Genomic DNA, 19,833 nt, shown 5'->3' on the forward strand with positions numbered 1-19,833 from the left:
ATCATTGCACAACAACTTTATCTTGAGGCAACAAATTGAAAAAATCAATCAGTTCTTTTTTTTTTTTTTGAGATTCATGCACTAGCTTTTATTTATCTATTTTTTCAGCATGTTAAAGGTGTTGAATAGTCACATTTATTTTGTCCTTTTGTGGTACTCTGCTGGCTGCCGTCTGCTTCCTGAGAGGGTGCTCCATCCCAAAATGTCAAATCATATCTTCAGGTCTCATAATATGTAAAACAACTTATAATATTCATCACTATGAGTGTCAGAAAAAACATCTGTTGCATGAGGGAAGTGATTTTCAGTGGAGGGTTCAGTTTAACACACAATCCTCAGACCACAGTTCAACATTAGGATTCTTCTAGACTGTATCCCAGCCTGTCTGAGCTACTTTACTGCCCTCTGGTGGCTGAGCTCACCTCTTAGAATGTGTAACAAAATTAAAGAGTTTGAAATGCATTGGGATGAGCTATGTAAGATATAAGATACACACAAACTTTACCACCACTGATTAGTCTGTTTACTATCATGTTTATCAAAAAAACAAATGTAGTGGATAAAGCTACACAAATTGTTGTAGAGAATATGAATGGGACTTCTTTTTATACTGGCTTATTAAGGCCAAGTTTGATTTCTGATCAATAGTTTTCTGATTATAAACTCCACAGGTCGTTTAACTCTGGTACAAATCATCATCATCATACATAAAAGTAAGAAAGTGACTCAGGGCACCTCCGAGCTGTGAATCAATCAGACCTCATTCTTCTAAACAGTTTTAAAAATACATACACACATATACACACACAAACACACACCAGCTCATTTGTAATTTAATTGAAAATATTATACAAAGCATTTTTTCCATGAACATAAATATGGAGCATACAAGTGCACACTGCACATTAATGTCCACAGTTTCGGCCGAAGGTATAAATAAGCACGCTTGGCCACCAGTTAGTCCACAGTAGTTATACAATCCATCATGGTTCATAACTCACTGACAGTGAGCATAAAACTTTTAACATTGACTATTGATAAATTCTGCTCATGTGCTCTCATTCTTTACTGTATAAAAATAAAGGTTTGTCTTGGATACATTTTAATATTCATAATGTACACTTTTTAAATGACCCATCCACAAGTTAACAGTGAGCTGTAGTAAGTCCTACACATCAAATTGATTTTCTCAACACTTTCTTTTTCCCTTTTGCTCTAATGCGTTCATGACAATACAAAACCATCACAGTTTTAGGATACAACTACGTTCAGCTGTCACCCTGCTGCCAAGCCTGCGTCCAATAATAATAATAATAATGATGAGCCTGTCAAGGAAGCTCAAACCTTTTCTTTCAACATCAAAGAAACAAACATGCTCCAGTGTAATGACAATCCAGCAGAACAGATGGGGATGTAGATCACTATCATGATACATATACTGTATATGGTTTTTTTTTTCTTTTCCTCTCAGACCAAATTCTATTTAATGGGCATTTGTGTGACAGAATCAGATAAAAAAGAAAAACGAACAATTAAAATTAATCCTCAGGTGTCAATGTCCACGTTGTGTATGAAAACTGATTTGTTCATGTCACGCCCAGTCTGTAGCTGTGTAGATACAGTGGGACTGTGCCCCAGCTTTAAGGAGTGTATCTTCTCCATCCTCTCAGGACAGGAAATGGTAGAAGATCACTAACTAGGCACCTTCACCTTCACATTAATGTTCTCATGTCAGCTTTTTGTTGTCAATCAAAGCCTAAATCCTGTAGGTTATGGCAGTGAATCTTGTTTCTGTCCCTACTGACCTACCTTTGAAAACAGCATGTTGACATAATGAACTGATACATCCTGTGTGTCTTTGGTTCAGTATCCAGTGTTACAGGCAAACATATCACCTCCATCACATGTTCCATACAAGCTGTAGCCAAAGATATATTCTCTGCTGTCTCTTCCACATGTAACAGAAAATAAATATCATATTTACAATTTCAATGCTGGAGGCAACTTTTAAATTATTACAACCTCAAGTGTGGACTCGTGTATTAGCAAAGTTGTCACACTGCAGTTCTGTATAGTGCTCAATATTATAAGAAGCTTTTGCTAATCTGTGTTTGAAGAATTGAGTCTAAGAGCATTTTATAAGCTGAACCACTGACAGAAATGAAGCCAAAAAAAAAAAAAAAAAAGGATTAGGATATTTTGCAATGCCAAACTTTGTCATTGTATGTATAATGTTATCTTATCTTTTTTTCCATAAGTCTGCTGCAGAAATGTGGCCATTAATACACAGATCTTCATATATTACACCCAATTTCACTAACTTTCCTTTGTGCTCACACCTTGATGTCTTGAGTCGTCCTTCAGGGACAGCGTGCAGCAGATCTGCATCACCAAGCCCCCCAGTGATGATTCAGTTGCTGTTCACCTTGTGTCATTAGTGTGGCAGGAGGAGAAAAAATAAGGTTTCTGGATGATACATTTGAAAAAAAATAAACATTAGAAATGCATTGATAAAGTAGAAAAGAGGATACTGGAGAGATGTATGAAAATCATGTCTATACACAGTTTGCAATGTATACAGTGCATACAGAATATAAAAGATTTAAGTATACTTAAAGCAGGTAAACAGTCTGTGTCTGAAAGTCTCACCACGAAGGCGTCTTGATGCGAAAGCATAAGTGAATTTGACATTTTCATCTACTGTATTTCTTTGCTAAATAGTTATAGTTAAAGTGTTCCCTTTTAAAAAAATCAGCATCTGCCCCGTCAGAGAGGAGACTGACAGTGTTCCACTGTTTCTGTCAACAGCACTGATTTGCCAACACTGGCTGGTGTTAGACCAGAGACCCAGCCTGGTTCTGTGCAGGCACCATAATGGGCACCCCTCCCATACGGGTGATGTTAGAGGTGGTTACACCGGAGGTGGGCAGCGGTGGTGGGGAGGGAGTGGCCTGCAGCTGCAGCTGAGGCTGGCTGTAGGTCTGCGGCAGTGCCTGGGCCTGGGGCAGTTGGGTGTAGCGCTCTGGTCTGGGTAGAGAGCTCCCATTGGTGCTGGCCTCAGAGGAGATGGTCTGTCCGCGTGGCAGGGTGGTGTTGTTGTTGTAGCTGTAGTGGGTGGGGGTGGAAGCTCCGTGATGGCGGGACGGTCGGTAGCCGGCCATGCTGCCGGTGGCGGTGATGATTGAGGCGGTGTCTGAGGGTGGGCGCTGGGGGTACTGCTGCAGGTGGTGGTGGTGGTTGTTGTGGTTGTGTGAGGGCTCTTTGTGGTGTGGGCTGGAGGCGATAGATGACAGGGTGCCATTCTTGGAGATGATGTCTGAACCCATGCCGCTCTTAGCCCAGGACACACGCTTGGGGGCCTGTGCATCCTCCCTGGAGGTGGAGAGGAGACACGGGTTTGAGGCAAAGCTGCTCTCTGTATCTGCCTTTATTGCACAAAAAATGCAGTATTTAATCCTGTACCCTGATTTATACCCACGCATACACAGTCCAACAAAGTATCCAACAAAGGTCACTGAATGTCTGAATACTTTTAGCTTATTTATTAACATTTGGTTCAATCTGCATCCTGCCAGCACTTTCTGTTCACAACATAGAGACAACAATCAGCTGGATCACTTTGATACTGAAGAAAAAAAATCTGAATCTCATGCCTGTGAGCCAACACCTCAGCTCATCAGGAACCTTTTTGGGCCTTTTTCTATTATTTCTTTTTGGCTGTTGTGCTCTGTGATACAGCCTCCACTGTAGGTCTTCATGAACATAGCTGCAAAATGTCACATATTGTTTGTGTTGTTGTATTTGCTTAAATCCCTAATAGTAGAGACAAATCACTGTTTAAACTGTCCCACGAGCAGCTCAGATTTATAATTTGTACAAGATGTAAATCCTGTAAATTGACGAAGGCTTTAGGAAAACTAAACCATCACTTTTAAAAATCAATAGTCAACACAGAACTACAAGCTTCTCTGTTCAGGCACATTCATCAACCAGAACAAACTGTTTTAACCACAGTTGTGTCACTTTAGCTTTGTAGCTGCTGTGACCACACAAACTCACTTGATTTCGTTGGCCATGTCGTCCTCGCCGTCCCGTCGCCTCTTCACCACGCAAAAGAGGAAGACGAGGAGGAGGAAGATGAAGCCAGCCACTGAGCCCACAGTGGCTCCGACAATTTTACCCACATTGGTGGCTGTTATCGGAGAACACACAATGATTACATGTCACCAAACATAATTCTACACAACATACAAGCTGTACTGTTCCTGGGGATGGCAAACAATATCATTTCCTGATTTCCTGAACATGATGGTTGATTGTGTTGCCACGTGCTACGTACAGCTGATGATCTCCAGGTTGATGAAGCAGGTCTCTGAGCCGGCCGAGTTGCGGGCCGTGCACACGTACTTCCCCGACATGTTGCTGCTCAGGTTGCTCAGCTTCAGAGTGCCGGTCTTCTCATCTAGAACAGCAGTGAACATGGAGGACTACAGTCAAGCACACACACACACACTTGTCAATTTACTCCATTATCAGTTTTGCATTTGGTTGCATGCAGAAACTGCTGATGCATCCATTTCTTTGACACATTAGATGCTTTCTTTTATTTCTTATTTTTTACAGAACTATACTATTCACATGATCATTCCTCTTTAGCTTTTAGTTTTTTGGTTATGATGTCATGCAAAGGACTATAAATAAGACTAATCCCTGCACTCCCTGGAGGAACAGTGTATACTCTCTTAGTATCTAATTTCATTAAGTATCTCATTTAACCAATCTGAACTTGTCTGCATGGAAATGAACTTAAATGTGAGCTCTGTAACTGAAGATGCCAAATATATTTTCACAAAAAAATCTCTCTGAAGTTTTCATTTAAAATGATCCTTTTTTCCCCTTTTTGAGATAAATGCACCAAATCTTCCAAGTGAAGACTGTTTTTACTCACTGAGCATGGGTGAAAAGAAGACCTCAGAGGTGGGACTGGTTTTCCTCCACTTGTATATAGGAAGGGGTTTCCCAGAGCTGGACTTGCAGCTCAGAGTCACGTTTCCTTTCACCACCGGCTTCCCTGATAGAGAGCACTTAGGAACAGCAGGCGGCACTGAGGGGAGGCGGGAGGATTATAAAATGTTTAGTTTTTGAGATTGTACAACATACTGTGTTGAATTCAATAAGCAGAATCTGCGTCTTACCCTGCACATTCAGACTGAGCTCGTTAGTGAAGGCGTTGCCATTGGGAATGATAACCTGGCAGACGTAGGTTCCTGAGTCAGACTCCTGCGTGTTGTTGATGTACAGTGACACGTCCCGTGAGGGCATGCTCCTGGTGAAACCGACCCGGCCCTTAAACTGCAAGCTCCCCAGGCTCAGGGCACCTTTGGTGTAGGCGATGATCTGGACGAGGGACAAGAGAGCCGGTGTCAGACGTAAGGAAACAGGAAATAAAGCCCAACTGGTTTCATTGAGATTCCTGTCAATATGATTGTGTTTGGAGATTATCCTGGGTCAAAAGAATCAGAGAGATTTTTAATCTTAACATCTCTTACACAGGGAATTGTGATTGGCATTTCTCGAACACTTGGTGGAATACATTGCAGCGTAAACTGAGTTATATGGAACACAGTTTGTACTGCACTGGTAAATGTCTTCTCACATCAACCAGGGATTTAAGAGACTTGTACTGTATTAGCAGTTTTAGGTTGGATTTTAGGAGGATGTGATGTGACACAATGTGACACTGGTGTGGTGGATCACAAGATTTAGACAGAAGATAAATGCAAACTAGTGAGATCTCATAACCTCTGATTGTTTTTGATATTTACTGTCATACACATTGGAGTGTTAGTCCCCTGAACACCAACCAGCAGCTGAGGCGATTTTTTTTAAACAGGACCAACTCAACCTCTTACAACACTAGACATACAAAAGACCTCCGCTTCCCCCAAAAATTTGATCCCGTGAGAAAAACTGCATTTCAAAGGTTAATCGAACAGTATAACATGTTTTCAGCCCATGAAAGGATTCTAAACAAAACCGAATCTGTCCACTGAACAAGTAATGTCTGTGTATCCAAAACCTGACATATCTCATTCCTCTGAACCACAGAGCTCCAGTGTTCTCCAAAAACTATTATAAACACACTGTTGTGCTGTTGTTGCACCATTGCATGTTCCTTCATCCCCACAAACACAAACACTGTATTTTTTTTTTTTTTACTCAGTTGCACATGTATATGCTGCCTTTGGGTCAAATTCTGCAGAATTCTAATGTCAACTATCATAGTTATGCAGATGACACACAAATATATCTCGCACTGTCTCCAGATGACTGCAGTCCAATAGAGTCATTGTGTCAGTGTTTAGAGCAAGTCAAAAATTGGATGAACCAAAATTCCCTTCAGTTAAATCAAGAAAAAACTGAGGTCATTGTTTTTGGCAATAAAGAGAAGAGGGTTGCTGTCAGTAAACACCTTGAGTCACTGTCTATAGAAACTAAAGACCAAGTCCGAAACCTTGGCGTGCTGATAGACTCAGATCTGACCTTCAACAGCCATATCAAATCAGTCACCAAATCAGCCTTTTATCAACTTAAGAACATATCCAGAATTAAAGGTTTCATGTCCCAAACTGATCAGGAGAAGCTGATTCATGCTTTTATCTCCAGTAGACTTGATTACTGTAATGGTCTTCTGACTGGACTCCCCCAAAAAAGTATCAAACAGCTGCAGCTCATTCAGAACGCTGCAGCTCGAGTTTTAACCAGAATAGAGAGATCAGATCACATCACCCCAGTTCTTAAGACCTTACATTGGCTCCCAGTCAGCTACAGAATAGATTTTAAAGTTCTGCTACTGGTCTACAAATCACTGAATGGTTTAGGTCCAGAATACATGAATGACATGTTAGTAGAGTATAAACCCAGTAGAGCTCTGAGATCTACTGACTCAGGTCAGATAGTGGAGCACAGAGTTCAGACCAGACATGGTGTAGCAGCATTTAGTTGTTATGCTGCACACAACTGGAACAAACTACCAGCAGAACTGAGATCAGCCCCAACTGTAAGCACTTTTAAATCCAGGTTAAAAACGTTTCTCTTTTCATGTGCTTATAGCTGAGCTCTTTTTAAGAACTTAAAACTCTATTTTCTTCTATTTTACTTTTTTGATCCTGCTTTTAACTCTATGTTTTCTTTTGTTTTTATGCTGTTTTATGCTGTTCTTTTTTATGTAAAGCACATTGAGTTGCCTTGGTATGAAATGCGCTATATAAATAAAGATGCCTTGCCTTGCCTTGCCTTGCCTTGCCTTGCCTTGCCTTGCCTTGCTCATACAAAATCCTGCTGCCCAAAATACTCACTCGAGCACCAAAGGTCCATTAGCAGCCTCCATGACATCACCCACAGGTTTCTAAAGACCACCTTGAGGGAATTTCTTTAGGTTTGAGACAACTTGGTCTTGGACTTTCACTTGGATGCAAAGATGAACTGATTAGATTTTGAGGGTCAAAGGTCAAAAGGTCACTATGACCCAACAAAACATGTCTATATTACTGTAGAACAGACCTCAAACTTTAACTTGCTAGTTAATGTGTAAGAGGCGATTACCTCACATTGGCGGCTGAGCTGTGTGTCATACTGATCTGTCTCTCTGCAGAGATTGTGAGAGAGCTTTGAGGCAGTGAGATTTTGTTCTTTTTATTCATCTTTTTGGCTCTGAATGAAGGTGAAGCAGAGTGAGACAGTGGACAGCTGTCCAGGCGTTTGAAAAAGCCTCACTTTTAATCAACTGTGTCTTTTCCAGCTCTGTGAGTTCTCTGTTCCCCTGTTTTCTTTTTGATTGTGATCCTCTTTTGGGTCGTCCATCTGTACAGCCCAATAATCTCACCCAGGCAGATACGTAAACTGAACCACAGTCAGGTCCCCAGATAACGTGTTAAAAAAACAATATGGGGGTGGGGGGGTTGAGATTGAGGAGGGGGCTGTTCAGCTGGGCTTGTTATGCAAAATTTCCACTGCTTCATTTAATGTTTTACCGCAACAATGATTTCACAAATAATCTGATTTGGACAACACATCTACCTTAGCCTTAATGTCACCATACAAACACACACAGTTGAAGCAGTAAAGAAATATTACAGTGCTTGCATTAAAGCTTTAAGCCTTGTCTTGGATTAATTTCTGAGCGTTTACAAAAGAAGAGCTTTACCAGATTAACAGTATAAGAACAAGCAAACATCCTTCATAACGGTAATCCCAGATATTATAGCCACAGATGGCAGAGTAAAAAGATTTCACTGGCATGCTGTAGATACTGTAGATATCTCTGCGTGTTGATAGGGTCTGCCATTCATTTTCTCACCAGCTGCAATTTGTTAGACTTAAAGTTCCACAGAATAGTGTTGACGCTCAGGTCGCTGCTGGACTGCGAGCTGTACGTGGCCTTCAGCTCCACCATCTGACCTTTGGTCACATTTATGCTGGTCTGGGGCATCTGGATCTCGGCTAACATGCCTGGATAGAGAAGAATGGAGAAAAGAAAACTGTCAGCAGGAGCCTTCTGCAAACCTGATCAGCTCATTGTCAAAACTCGACACACTATGCTTGTGATTTTCAATAAAACTAGACACTTCATATGTCATGTGAAATGCCCCAACTGCACATACAGATAAGTATATGACTTGCAAAAATGAACTGCAGGAAGGATGACGAGCAACAACTGATAACATCATCAAGACAATGCTCTACTTAGCACTGAAACTCTTGCAGGAGTAACCCTGACACAAAGCTGAGTCTGAGATGCATAACATAAAACACACACATAACATATAAAAGAAAGAGTTTTCAACAATTTTCTTTTCAAGGACTATGAAAAGAAATATCCTAAGGCCATTTATTATCATAAAATTCTTTCCTGAAGCTGTTCCTACCAACCAGAGTTTGGAGAACATCCATGCAGACAGGCACTCGTCTTCATAATTTTATAGTACACATCTTCTGAGATGAAGCTATTAACTGATATTCAGCATCTCAATTAAACGTTAAACAATGTGCTAACAGAACAAAGAACAGACAACAAACTTGTGGATCTGTCTTATCTGGGGTGGCCTGAAATGAACTACTGAGGGCTCATGAAGATGTAGTGTGTATTTACGGCCAGATGGGGGCAGCAGAGGGTCAAAACAGAACGGCTCCATGGGCACAAATGTGAAGTGAACCCCCCCCATTTCTGTTTACACATTTTCCTGTTGTATACAATTTAAAATGATTTGTACTGTACATGTTTGACAGAGACAGTGCTCTTCTGTTTACTCAAATAAATACCAAAGAAGAAGTGGATCATGTTGAAAACACACATTTTCCCTTTTACTTATGTCCACAGCAGCAATCATGAGAGACAGAGGTAGTAAAGAAGAAGACGAGCACAGAAAGGAGGGTGACACACACACTCAGTCTTCCCTGGGGTCCCTCTCTCATCTCTAACCTCTCCACCTTTCACCCAGACAGGATTTCTCTGTGTCAGTCAGCCTCTTCCCTTCAAATGATGTTCTTTTTTAACAAATCCAACATGGAGGAAACGTGTACCCGAGGAGTGTTTGATCAGTGGCACGTCGCTGCCGGCTCTAAGTGTGTATGCACATGTTTTAAAAACTGATGGTATATGAACCCAAACACTCTTCAGTGACTTCACTGCACTCCCAAAATAGAACTTTTAAATCCGCACGCTGACATGCACCGTGCATCCTCCGTTAGCCTGCTTCAGCAAGACATCCCTACTAATTAGTACCGTTGTTTGGGTGCCGCAGTTGTCACTAACTGGAATATTTCTCCATGCACAGGAAGTGATGCAATTAAATGTAAGTGTGAAATGTTTTCTGAGCTGAGCGAATGTTCTGTCCGGACTCATCTGTGACAGCTGAACCTCACCACTTCCTCTGCACCTGCTGGACATGACAAAAAGAAACTTGGTCTAACCAATCTCATGGTACTTGGCTTCTGGGTATTGAAGTCCCCAGTATTCAAATAGTCGCCTCAGGCTTGCTGCCAGTTGGGGCCACTAACTTACAAAGTTCCCCGGTGCTGCTTTAAAGTCACATTTTAGAAGTGTCCTGCTTGTTTAATGTGTTTTTCCCTCTGAACCTGTTTGTATAGATGATTTCTAATACTTAAATTATAACAAAATATAAAGTAAAGTACAACACTCATTATTATACACTATGCTTTTCCTTTTTATGTGCACAATTAATGTTATAAATAAAATTTGGCATTTCAAATATTCCATATATTAGGGTGGTAATAATATATCAGCTAAAGGTAGGTCTTTTTTCATATTTCATAATAAATAAGTATATACATCATAGAACAAACTTTCAGTCTGATTCCCAAAAACATCCTGGATCAAGATGAATAGTTTTGGAAATAAGATATGGGGAAACAATCCGCTTCCTGGTTTTAAGTAAAGTCCATCTGTAAGAGCCAATATCAGATGAAGGAAGTTGATGTTGTTTCTAATCACATCTTTCGTGGAAGAGGTAAAATTACAAGTGCACCAAGGCACCATGTAAAGAGATCTCTACAGAGGGAGGCGTGGATATCAGTTTCTCTGTCACCGTGGAGACGGATGGGGCAGATAAGTGACAGAGAGAGACAGAGAAGGTGTAGGCTACACTCCTCTGGGAACATTGTTTTTAATAAAGAGGCATGCTGATGAAGTCATTTTGATATGGACAGATTTGAAACAGGAAAGGAAAGAGAGAAAGATGAAACAAGACGAGAGAGATGGAGGAGAAGAGACAGACAACAACATGAGGAGAGTCATTGTGTCTGTTGCTCTTTAGACCCTAAGAAGATTTGCTGCAGCAGAGAGAGGCAGACCTCTGGTCCAGAGAGGTGCTGACTGACGGGTGGATGTGAGGACGTAGGTTTAGTTTTATCATTGGCAGGGACATTTTTTTGTCAGAAGGTTGTAAATAAATAAAAGATAAATAAAAGACAATACGTGTATAAAACCCTTTGGGTGACACAACTCAAGAGTTTCAGTCTGTCTGTGACATCAGAGCTCACCTGAGAGCCTGCAGCTCACCTGTCTGTGTGGCCTAGTTGCTGCTGCCAGTGTTTTCAGAATAAAATGAAGTCTGACATTCACAAACATTGACAAACTAATCAAGCTGTGGCTAATCTACTTTATAAATGATGTGCATTTCTTAATTAGCCATATGCAGTGAGAAATCATTGAAAAGGGGGAGAGAGGAAATAAACAGTAAATATTTCTCAAACTAATTTCAGTGATACGTGTTTAGATTGATCACAGAACTTTCTTATTAGCTGAGCTCATCTGTTACTATCAGCTGATGTTAACTTTGAGGATTTTTTTAAGAGGGAATTCAGAGGCTCTGTTGTTGCTAGTAAGTCCAGCTTTGTGTGGATGTGATGCTTACTCACTACTGTGGACAAGAAAATGTATTTTGTTCTTAACCTGCAGTTCAGGACCTGTAGTGACTTCCCACCCAGAAACCAGCATTTCATTCAGGAAAATGGGGCCAAATCTTCAGCTCCTCATTAGTGTGGATGGGCTGCTCTTCATGATTTAGCCTGATCAGATTGGCATATTTTTTTTTCATAAAAATCTTGCCAAGTGCTGCTTTAAGAAGATTTCCTGACAGAAATCCGATGAGAGTGCACCGGAGAGATGGAAAATAGAGGGATAAATAGAGAAAAGAACAAAGCCACGGGGATCACATTCATAACATTCACTCTTCACTCTTAATTTGGTCAGTGAGGCTTAATCTTTCCCACTGTGGCAGGTCTGAAATCCAGTCTGCAGGCTCCAGGACGATTGGCTTTAAATATTCCATGGTGACTGATGGCGAGGCAGATGGGAGCGAGTTCGCTTAGTGTGAAGAGAATGAAGTTCGTAATGAGGTCTGGATGTGTCACATCGGAGGAGGTAATGAGGGAATTTCACTAAGTCGGATTCAACAAGGTGTTCCGTGGTTAGGTGGACACGCTTTTACCTATCTTTCGGTCTGTGTAGATGAGTGTGGACTTGTAAACAGGACCTGTAGGCACGACATGATAAGAAACATCATAGTGGGATTAAAAGTCCTGTATTGTACATTGTGTCATTTGAAGTGTTGATATCCATAAGAAGATGTATATGTGGTTTTAAGAACCAAAAACAGGTCAGTCAGCTAATCAGAAGAGACACTCTGAGTCTCTCCTCTGATTGGCTGACTTTTTTCTGAGAGATGCAATAAAAATTTGTAGAAATCAAATTCTGCCTGGTTGGATGGTGGGTCCAGGTGGGCTGGGCTTGGGGTGTGGCTAAGAGTGGTGCCTGCCTTGTTGTGACATCACAAAGTGACAGAAGTCCTGATGGCTGATTTTAAGGCTCAGTTTCTGAATACAGGCTGTTTGCATTTCTCTGTGGACTGAGGCTTTGATACTTTCACAGTATTAATATAGAACCTAGACCTGCTTTATAATCAGAAAACACATGGGCATTTACCTTCAGGCTGTATGGGACCTTTTAGGTAAAAACCTTTGGGAAAGTGGAGTGTACTGAAGGTAGTAATTAGGAATATACAAGTTAACCATGTAAAACAACAGGGTCAAAATGTTTGTGTCTAGTTTCACTTGATGGGGTTAACTCAAAATAATGAGCTGTGTGGGCCGTTCCATTAGCAGTATCATGACGTCATCACAGTTTCACAGAACTTTATCTATCATTTACTCACAGCTTCTGGCAGAGAACTGAAGAGAAACACTTACTTCATCAGCCTACAGAACAACAGAATGACTCCACTCCACCATCTTGGTATCTCATTTCATTCAAGGCTCTGAAAACCAACATGGTCCTGCAAGACACAATTTTCTGCCTCACTGCAAACAGTATTGGTTATTTTACAACAGGTTACTGTATTTATGTTTTTGCCTGTGCTCTCCTCACTGGTTTGAAATTGGCAGGACTTCTTTGAAAGAAGGTGATGTCACAAACTTAATTGTAGTTGTAAAAGCAGATTAGCTGAGTTTCTGACTGTTTAACAAATTATAACTAAAAATAATAAAAATATAACATTGTAGAGACTAGGATCTGAAATCTTTCAGCAGTGCAACGGCCTCTACGCCACTGTTTTATACTGTTGTTATGTTAACTTTCAATGCTATTTTATTCTATGTGTAATAAGCGTATAATCAGTATGTGTAATTGGCATGCTAATTTTCTGAAAGCTGTTGGGAAAGATGTTTCCACAACAATTCTGTTTAACAGGCCAGGATGTTACCCACAGTTCTACTTTAATTCTATTAATGTAATGTTCTTTAGTCACGGGAAACTATTTCCAGGTAGCAAAACAATGAGATTGGCTCATAATGTCCCGTCACTGCAAGTGACAATAAAATCATTGTTATTGAGATCTGCAGTAAAAACCGAGCTTTGGAAAACAACCAAAGAGGATGACGGTGGCCACACGTTGTTCATGCGTCAGTATGTGTTGAATTCACACACTCTCAGTCATGCGTATGTAGTTGTAATGCAGTTAAGGACTCGCAATATGGTGCAAGTAGCCAACATCAGATGAAGCTGTCATCAGACTCCTCGGTTCAGTGTGTGAAGCTCAGAGCCAAGTGTGTATTGTGCACATGAGTCGGTTGGCATTCCTCTGTGCGCTAAGGAAGCACAACAGAGCCTGTTCCTTCCCTTGATGATAGTTTGCTGTGTGTGTGTGTGTGTGTGTGTGTGTGTGTGTGTGTGTGTGTGTGTGTATGTCCAAATCTCCTAATTACAGGAAACACTTTAAATTGAGTCTGTTTACTTCTACGGGCCTCACTGAAGATAAAGCAGAAGTCGGGCAGTCTTTGATGAGCGTGACCTTAACTAGCGTCTTTCATGTTAAGAAGACGGGTGGGGTGGGTTAGTCGCTTCCTCTGAGAGTCGCTTCCTCTGAGAGTTTTATCAGCTACTTCTACTGTTGGAGAGGTGGAGAAGTAGATGGAAAATAAGGTAAGATGTTAGGTACAGGTAAGATGTTGTCAGGTTTCTGTCTACATCCTAATTTGCAGTACATCTAATCATAGCGCCATTAAGGAAGGAGAGTGAAGAGATGAGAGGATGAAATGGTTGGGAACAGGAGTGATTAAAGACTGAGAGAGAGGGCGAGGGGAGGGGAGGAAAGATTATATGATCTGGAAGATCTGCGGTGAGAAGCAGTTCAGTTTGAAAAGATGTCCCCATGGAGGGAAACTGCGTCCTCTCTCTGGAGGCTGGGTGGAGATGTGATGCTATGGTCGCTCATGGAGATAAACCAACCCAATTTCTCCAGATCTGACTTTGGATAGGTGGTTCCTCTGTCATCAAAGCAGGAGCAAACATATGAGTGGCTATCAGCAGTTATCTCAGAGGACAAAAACACGTCATGTCGCTGGTGTTTAGATGAATGTCCGCATGTGGCAGTTTCATGTCAGGAGGCTGAGATGACCCTGAGGCGTTACAGAAGCTCTCAGCCAGATAGAAAAGGTTCGTTGTCTCAAAAACACAGCGTGAGAGACGAACTGGTGTACTTGTTTGAATGCGGCAGCTTCACAGGTGGTACTGCATGTGTTACTAAATGTAAAGTGAGGACAGTGTGACTGAGACGCCTGTGGTTTGATTTGACTGAATGGAGTGACGTTTGTGGATCACTGGATCACTGGGGAAAAGCACATATGACTGAATAATATAATATTGATTGAGAGTCCTCAGTACCAGCATACTAATACTGAACTTTCCAGCTCACTGATTTATTACTTTCCCTTTTGTTTTACTGCACACACACATTCCCAAACGCTAGTGACATACAGTATACAATGCACAGCAGTCCTCTATGTACTGTGCATTAGTTAAACATTCACATTAACAGAAATAACTTTTATATTCAGCACTGAATTATTCAGTCACACACTGAAACACCATGCAGAAAGTACTTTCACTTTCACGCATCACCTCAACGTGTAAGAATGTGGATGCACAGTTGATAGTCTACAGGTCTGTGTATAGGTGCAAATCAACTGTATGGCAGTGGATATAAGTTAATGCGGGAATAAACCTTAAAATTAAATTCCTTCTAAACTTAATTTGAAATCAATGGAAATTTTAAAATAATACTGTTTACTGGAATGACCTGCGTTGTTGTGTTTGGTTTCAAGCTGCGACACACTCACTCAGACAGAAAAGATGAACTTCACAGCGCAGGTTAGTTCCACTAAGATCCAGGGATTTTTTTAAGTGCAACATTAGCAGCACATTTACACACAGACAGAACAAAAACACTTCCTCATGAATAATTTATGAAGGAAAAGTGAGCGTGGAGAAAAAAAGATGCACTACTGAAAGAGTGGCCCAGTCCACATGAAATCAAATCAAGTCAGACAAAAGAGTTCTTGAAGTTTCAGGCTGAAGTTTTTATATCTGCACTCTGATACTGAAATACTAAGAAAAAATGAAGGGTGAGTATTGAGAAAACGTCAATGAATTCAGGCTCAGATGAAAAATGTAAATCAAGTGTCCATGCATGATGAATAAAGGTGGTGAACACAACCCTGTGGGCCCCATTATCGACCCACCTTTCCTCCCAACCAATGGTCACGTTCCACTGACTCCTCATATACATGCACAATTCATCTCTGTACCGTGAGAATCAAAAAAAAAAGAATCTCTTCAATCTTCAATACTATTGTTCTACGAACATTTGGTTCATGAGCAGTCACACACTCACACACACACACACACACACACACACACACACACACACACACACACACACACACACTGAGCTTCTCGTTCACACAGAGGACTCAGGGCTGGAGAGCGAGGCAGAGCTCATCATCTGATAACAGCGCGAGTGCTGCTCCTTTCAGTATAATTAAAGCAGAGAGACAGCGGTGAGACTCTCTGAGAGGAAGAATGTGTCATCTCTGTCCTCGAGCTGCAAAAACTACCAGCCACTCATCAGCCGGGTACACCGAACGAGAGAGAGAGAGAGAGAGAGAGAGAGAGAAAGAAGAGGAGGATGGAAACATCTGCTTAATTGGGGGAGCAGAGATAGTGTGAGGCCAGGAGGGTCAGCAGTGTGTGTGTTTGTAGCTGCAGAATTCCGCATGTGTGTTCATGTTTATGTATATGCCTACAATACACATCTCCACTGCCGGACTCTCCCTCGACAGCTGCAAACGTGTCTTGGGATGCATATTGAACACTTCAGCATCTGAATTCATGCTGCGCTAAATATACAGACTGATACATACAGTCTATAGTCGGCTGCACTGTGTGGAAGGGCCTGTTGTCCTTGCACATTGTGTGACAGTATGTACCGTATTTAACATAGTCACAATGCTCATGTTTACATGCACATAATAATGTGGCAATGCAATGAGTGACGTTCATTACTGTTTATATGTAACATGCACTAATTATAATTTCTTTAACAACATTTTAAAAATTCTTTGTAATCTACATACGTGTAATTGCACGTTTGTATTGAGTTCATTTCTTGCAGAGCTGAGTGATTAAACAATCTTGACTCTTGACTGGTGTAGAGGGTCAGTGAGGAAAAACTTTCATCACCATCTGCCATTAGCCAATCAGATGTCCCATGTTTCCACTCTGATATCATTTAATTCAACAAACAATGAGTCTGTTTGGAAAATGAAAAATGGATCTGATGTGGATTGCGGCAACTCACAGCTTCCAAGATCTCCTCAGCTTTTGCGAGCGGCACAGGGATGTTAAGGTGTGTCACCCACCACTTTGGTCCAGACTGAGCTCAATCATTAGAGGATGAATGGCCATGAAATTTGATACAGATGGGCATGGTGTCCAGAGGATGAATCCCACTGAATTTTCCTCTAGCACCAGTGACATATCTCAATATCTACTTGATGTATGGGCACTCATTCATTCTGATGTTCAAGCGCTGGGGGTTTAAAAGTCTGACACCGTGAGCTCCTCACTAAAAAATTGAGTCAGCTTCCTTCACGACCTCCATTAGCTGTGTGTCACATCCACTGATGCAGCAACTGCTAACCCCTTTGGTAAGCAGGTCAAACTATAATAGTTAAATTCCTGTTTTCAGAACACCAGCATGAACCTGCCCCTTTCACCTCATGCAGTGTTTTATCCTCACATCTCTCCCTCTGTGCCCCGCCCTTCATATCTCCAGTGCCACCTATGGGAGGCAAGGCATGCTTCTCTTCTTTGATAACGTCCGCTCTAGTGACACTGCAAGGTTGACATTCATGTTTTTGTGTGAAATATCACACAAAACTATTGGACGAACTACCATTAAATTTATTCAGATGTTCATGTCTGAACAAATTGAAAGAACTTTCGAACTTTTGAGAAGATCTTTCTCGCACCATCATCAGGTTCATTCTGTTCATGATCATTTCTGACCAAATACCTGCCAAACTAAAAAATATCCCATCAGCTCTACAGTGTTTAGTGTTAATTAGCAAATGTTAGCATGCTAACACGCTAAGCTAAGACAACGAACATAATAAACACTATTCCTGCTAAATGTCAGCATGTTAGCATTGTTGCTGTGAGGATGTTAGCATGCTCACCTCAGCATTTAGCTCAAAGCACCACTGTACCCGAGTACAGCTGCTAGCACGGCTGCAGACTCTTAGTGCCGTTATTATGAGACTACAGCAACAGAGGTCATGATGTTATGTTGGGTCTAGCCTGTGTTCCACCAGCGTCTGTTACAATACAATCTCTCATTTCTTTCATCGGTTGCTCTGAAAACAGGAAGCCTGCTCCTGGAGTTTATGTTCAACCTTCTAAGACAAATCGGCTTCCAACACATCAGCTGATATGAAGCTGAAGAAGAGATTTCAACAAAGTTTGTCAGCACAGAGAAACTATGTCTCCCATGAAAAAACTACAAGCTGGGTTTTATTGATGTCTATCACTCACCAACACAGTCTTTGTCATTTGTTAACTTTCTGGTTATAATCTCTGCTACTTGGTTCCCTCCTCTTTGTCCTACTGTTATTACAGACCACAACCCCTTAACTCCCCCATGGCCTAAACTCCTCTGTCGATCTGATGTTTAGCCTGTGAACATCTAGGGCTTATGGGAAATGGTGTTTCATATAGGCAGTTTCAAAACAAATTCAGCTCAGAGGCTATATTTTTACTTATTAGTGAAGTTACATCTCATCATCGGGATTTGTAAAGGAGGTTTTCTTGCATTTGGGACAAGAAGCCCGGTATTGTTTCGACTCTGTAGGGCCTCAAGGCATCTCAAATTACATTTTGTACATCTGGTGATCTGCCTTCATGTGGTCTTCAGTAAAACCATTGTCAGCGGTTCACTCTATGGCACGAGAAACCTCTCTGTGGAACACGCTGGCTTCGTGGCGCGTGTATAAGTGGCTGTGGAGTGTTTTGGTTTTCATTTCAGCGTCCATGTTAACAGGTTAGAGCAGACACTCTGCCTCGCAGCTGTATCACATGACCTGGAGATTCAGCGTCTTGCCTATTTTTTACTCGTGATGCGTGCCTCGCAGCAAAAATAGAACCAGACCTGTTGATGTCATATTGACATCATACCAGCAACATTACATCAAATTGATACCTTTCTCTATAATATCAATCTATTTACAAACCATTTTAGCAACTGTATGTGCAGACAGTGGCATTTTAGTGACATTTATTGTAGTAACATTTTCTGCCAAAAATAAACCAAAAACTAATTTATGACAAGAAATCCAACATAACCTAAGTGTTCTTGTGTTTCAAATACATGGGCCAGACACGGCCATCAAACAGGCCGGGGGGGGTCTGGCACCAAGTAGTTCCTCGAGCACCTCCTCTTTTTGCATTCTTCAACATGTAGAGAGACGGAGCTGGCAGTAGCAGTGACGGTGCAAACACACAGCAGGTGTGAATGCATGTGTGTGAGTCGCAGCAGTTAAGCAATGCAGCCGCCACGCGCACACAACGCAGGCAGTGTGTTCCTGGCATAAATGTCATCCAGTGGTTGCATGGAACATTTACTCAGGGGCTTGGATTAGATTGGTCACATTATGAAGGAGATTTATGTCAAATAATAAAGTCTGAACACAGAGTTGTTGCCTCTCAGTAAAATAATAAATGTAATACTGAATCTGTAGTGCCAGTGGTCCAGCAATGTGAAGCCATTTGAGCAGGTCAAGTCAGGTCAGGAGAAGGACTGAGGCTGAACTCGACTGTCGCTGTGGGTGAATTTGGCTTTACACTTAATTCAGCAAAACCGTTTGCTGAGTTGAAGTTTAACCTGGAGAGCACGGTCACTATGGTTAGTTGGTTACTGTTGGTATTTACTGTTGATAAAATCACCCAGCTCAGGAACAAATGTCCTATAAATTGGAAAACAGTTCAATTGATTCTTCTGGTTGAGGTTTCTTAGCTTGTTAGCTTCATTACCTCCTCACAAGAATGGTTATGTGATCAAAATCATGAAAAACATCATCATACTGTGTTTACATGAACCCTGTCTTACTTGTAATGTTGTCTTCATTCCCTGACTTCCGAGGTAAACATGAGAAACATGGTCAGGCTGAGAGAGATGATACTACAGCTCCTTGTGCTTGACAGCTGGTATGATTCTAACTCTCGTATCTCTGTTCTCATATTCTTACACAGCAGTGTTCATGTGCCAGTCTGATGTGCAGGTTTCTGATAGCAGCCGAGCCTTTAGCAAGAACAGAAAGTGCTTTGGTTAATTGGAATCCGAATTCCATCTGATGGAGACATCATAGGAACGAGAGGAGAAATTACAATTGACAGAGCTTGAAGCTCTTATTAAACACATA

The 19,833-nt window shown here is 41.3% G+C and overlaps 1 protein-coding gene across 1 annotated transcript in view; it reads right to left on the reverse strand.

Annotated features, from left to right (window-relative positions):
* Positions 1-817: 817 nt before the first annotated feature.
* esama (endothelial cell adhesion molecule a) overlaps positions 818-19,833 on the reverse strand; it is a 59,495-nt gene continuing 40,479 nt past the window's right edge. The window contains exons 2-7 of the mRNA XM_071460210.1: positions 8,360-8,511; positions 5,196-5,397; positions 4,949-5,104; positions 4,340-4,462; positions 4,060-4,192; positions 818-3,372 (exon numbers count right to left, since the gene is read on the reverse strand). Of these exons, the coding sequence (XP_071316311.1) occupies positions 2,835-3,372; positions 4,060-4,192; positions 4,340-4,462; positions 4,949-5,104; positions 5,196-5,397; positions 8,360-8,511 (1,304 nt within the window). The 3' untranslated portion in view covers positions 818-2,834. The remainder of the gene's footprint in view (positions 3,373-4,059; positions 4,193-4,339; positions 4,463-4,948; positions 5,105-5,195; positions 5,398-8,359; positions 8,512-19,833) is intronic.

This window comes from Trachinotus anak, unplaced genomic scaffold, assembly GCF_046630095.1.
Source record: "Trachinotus anak isolate AG129_WGS33_773 ecotype Australia unplaced genomic scaffold, CSIRO_AGI_Tana_v1 ptg000024l, whole genome shotgun sequence".
NCBI classification, from domain to species: Eukaryota; Metazoa; Chordata; class Actinopteri; order Carangiformes; family Carangidae; genus Trachinotus; species Trachinotus anak.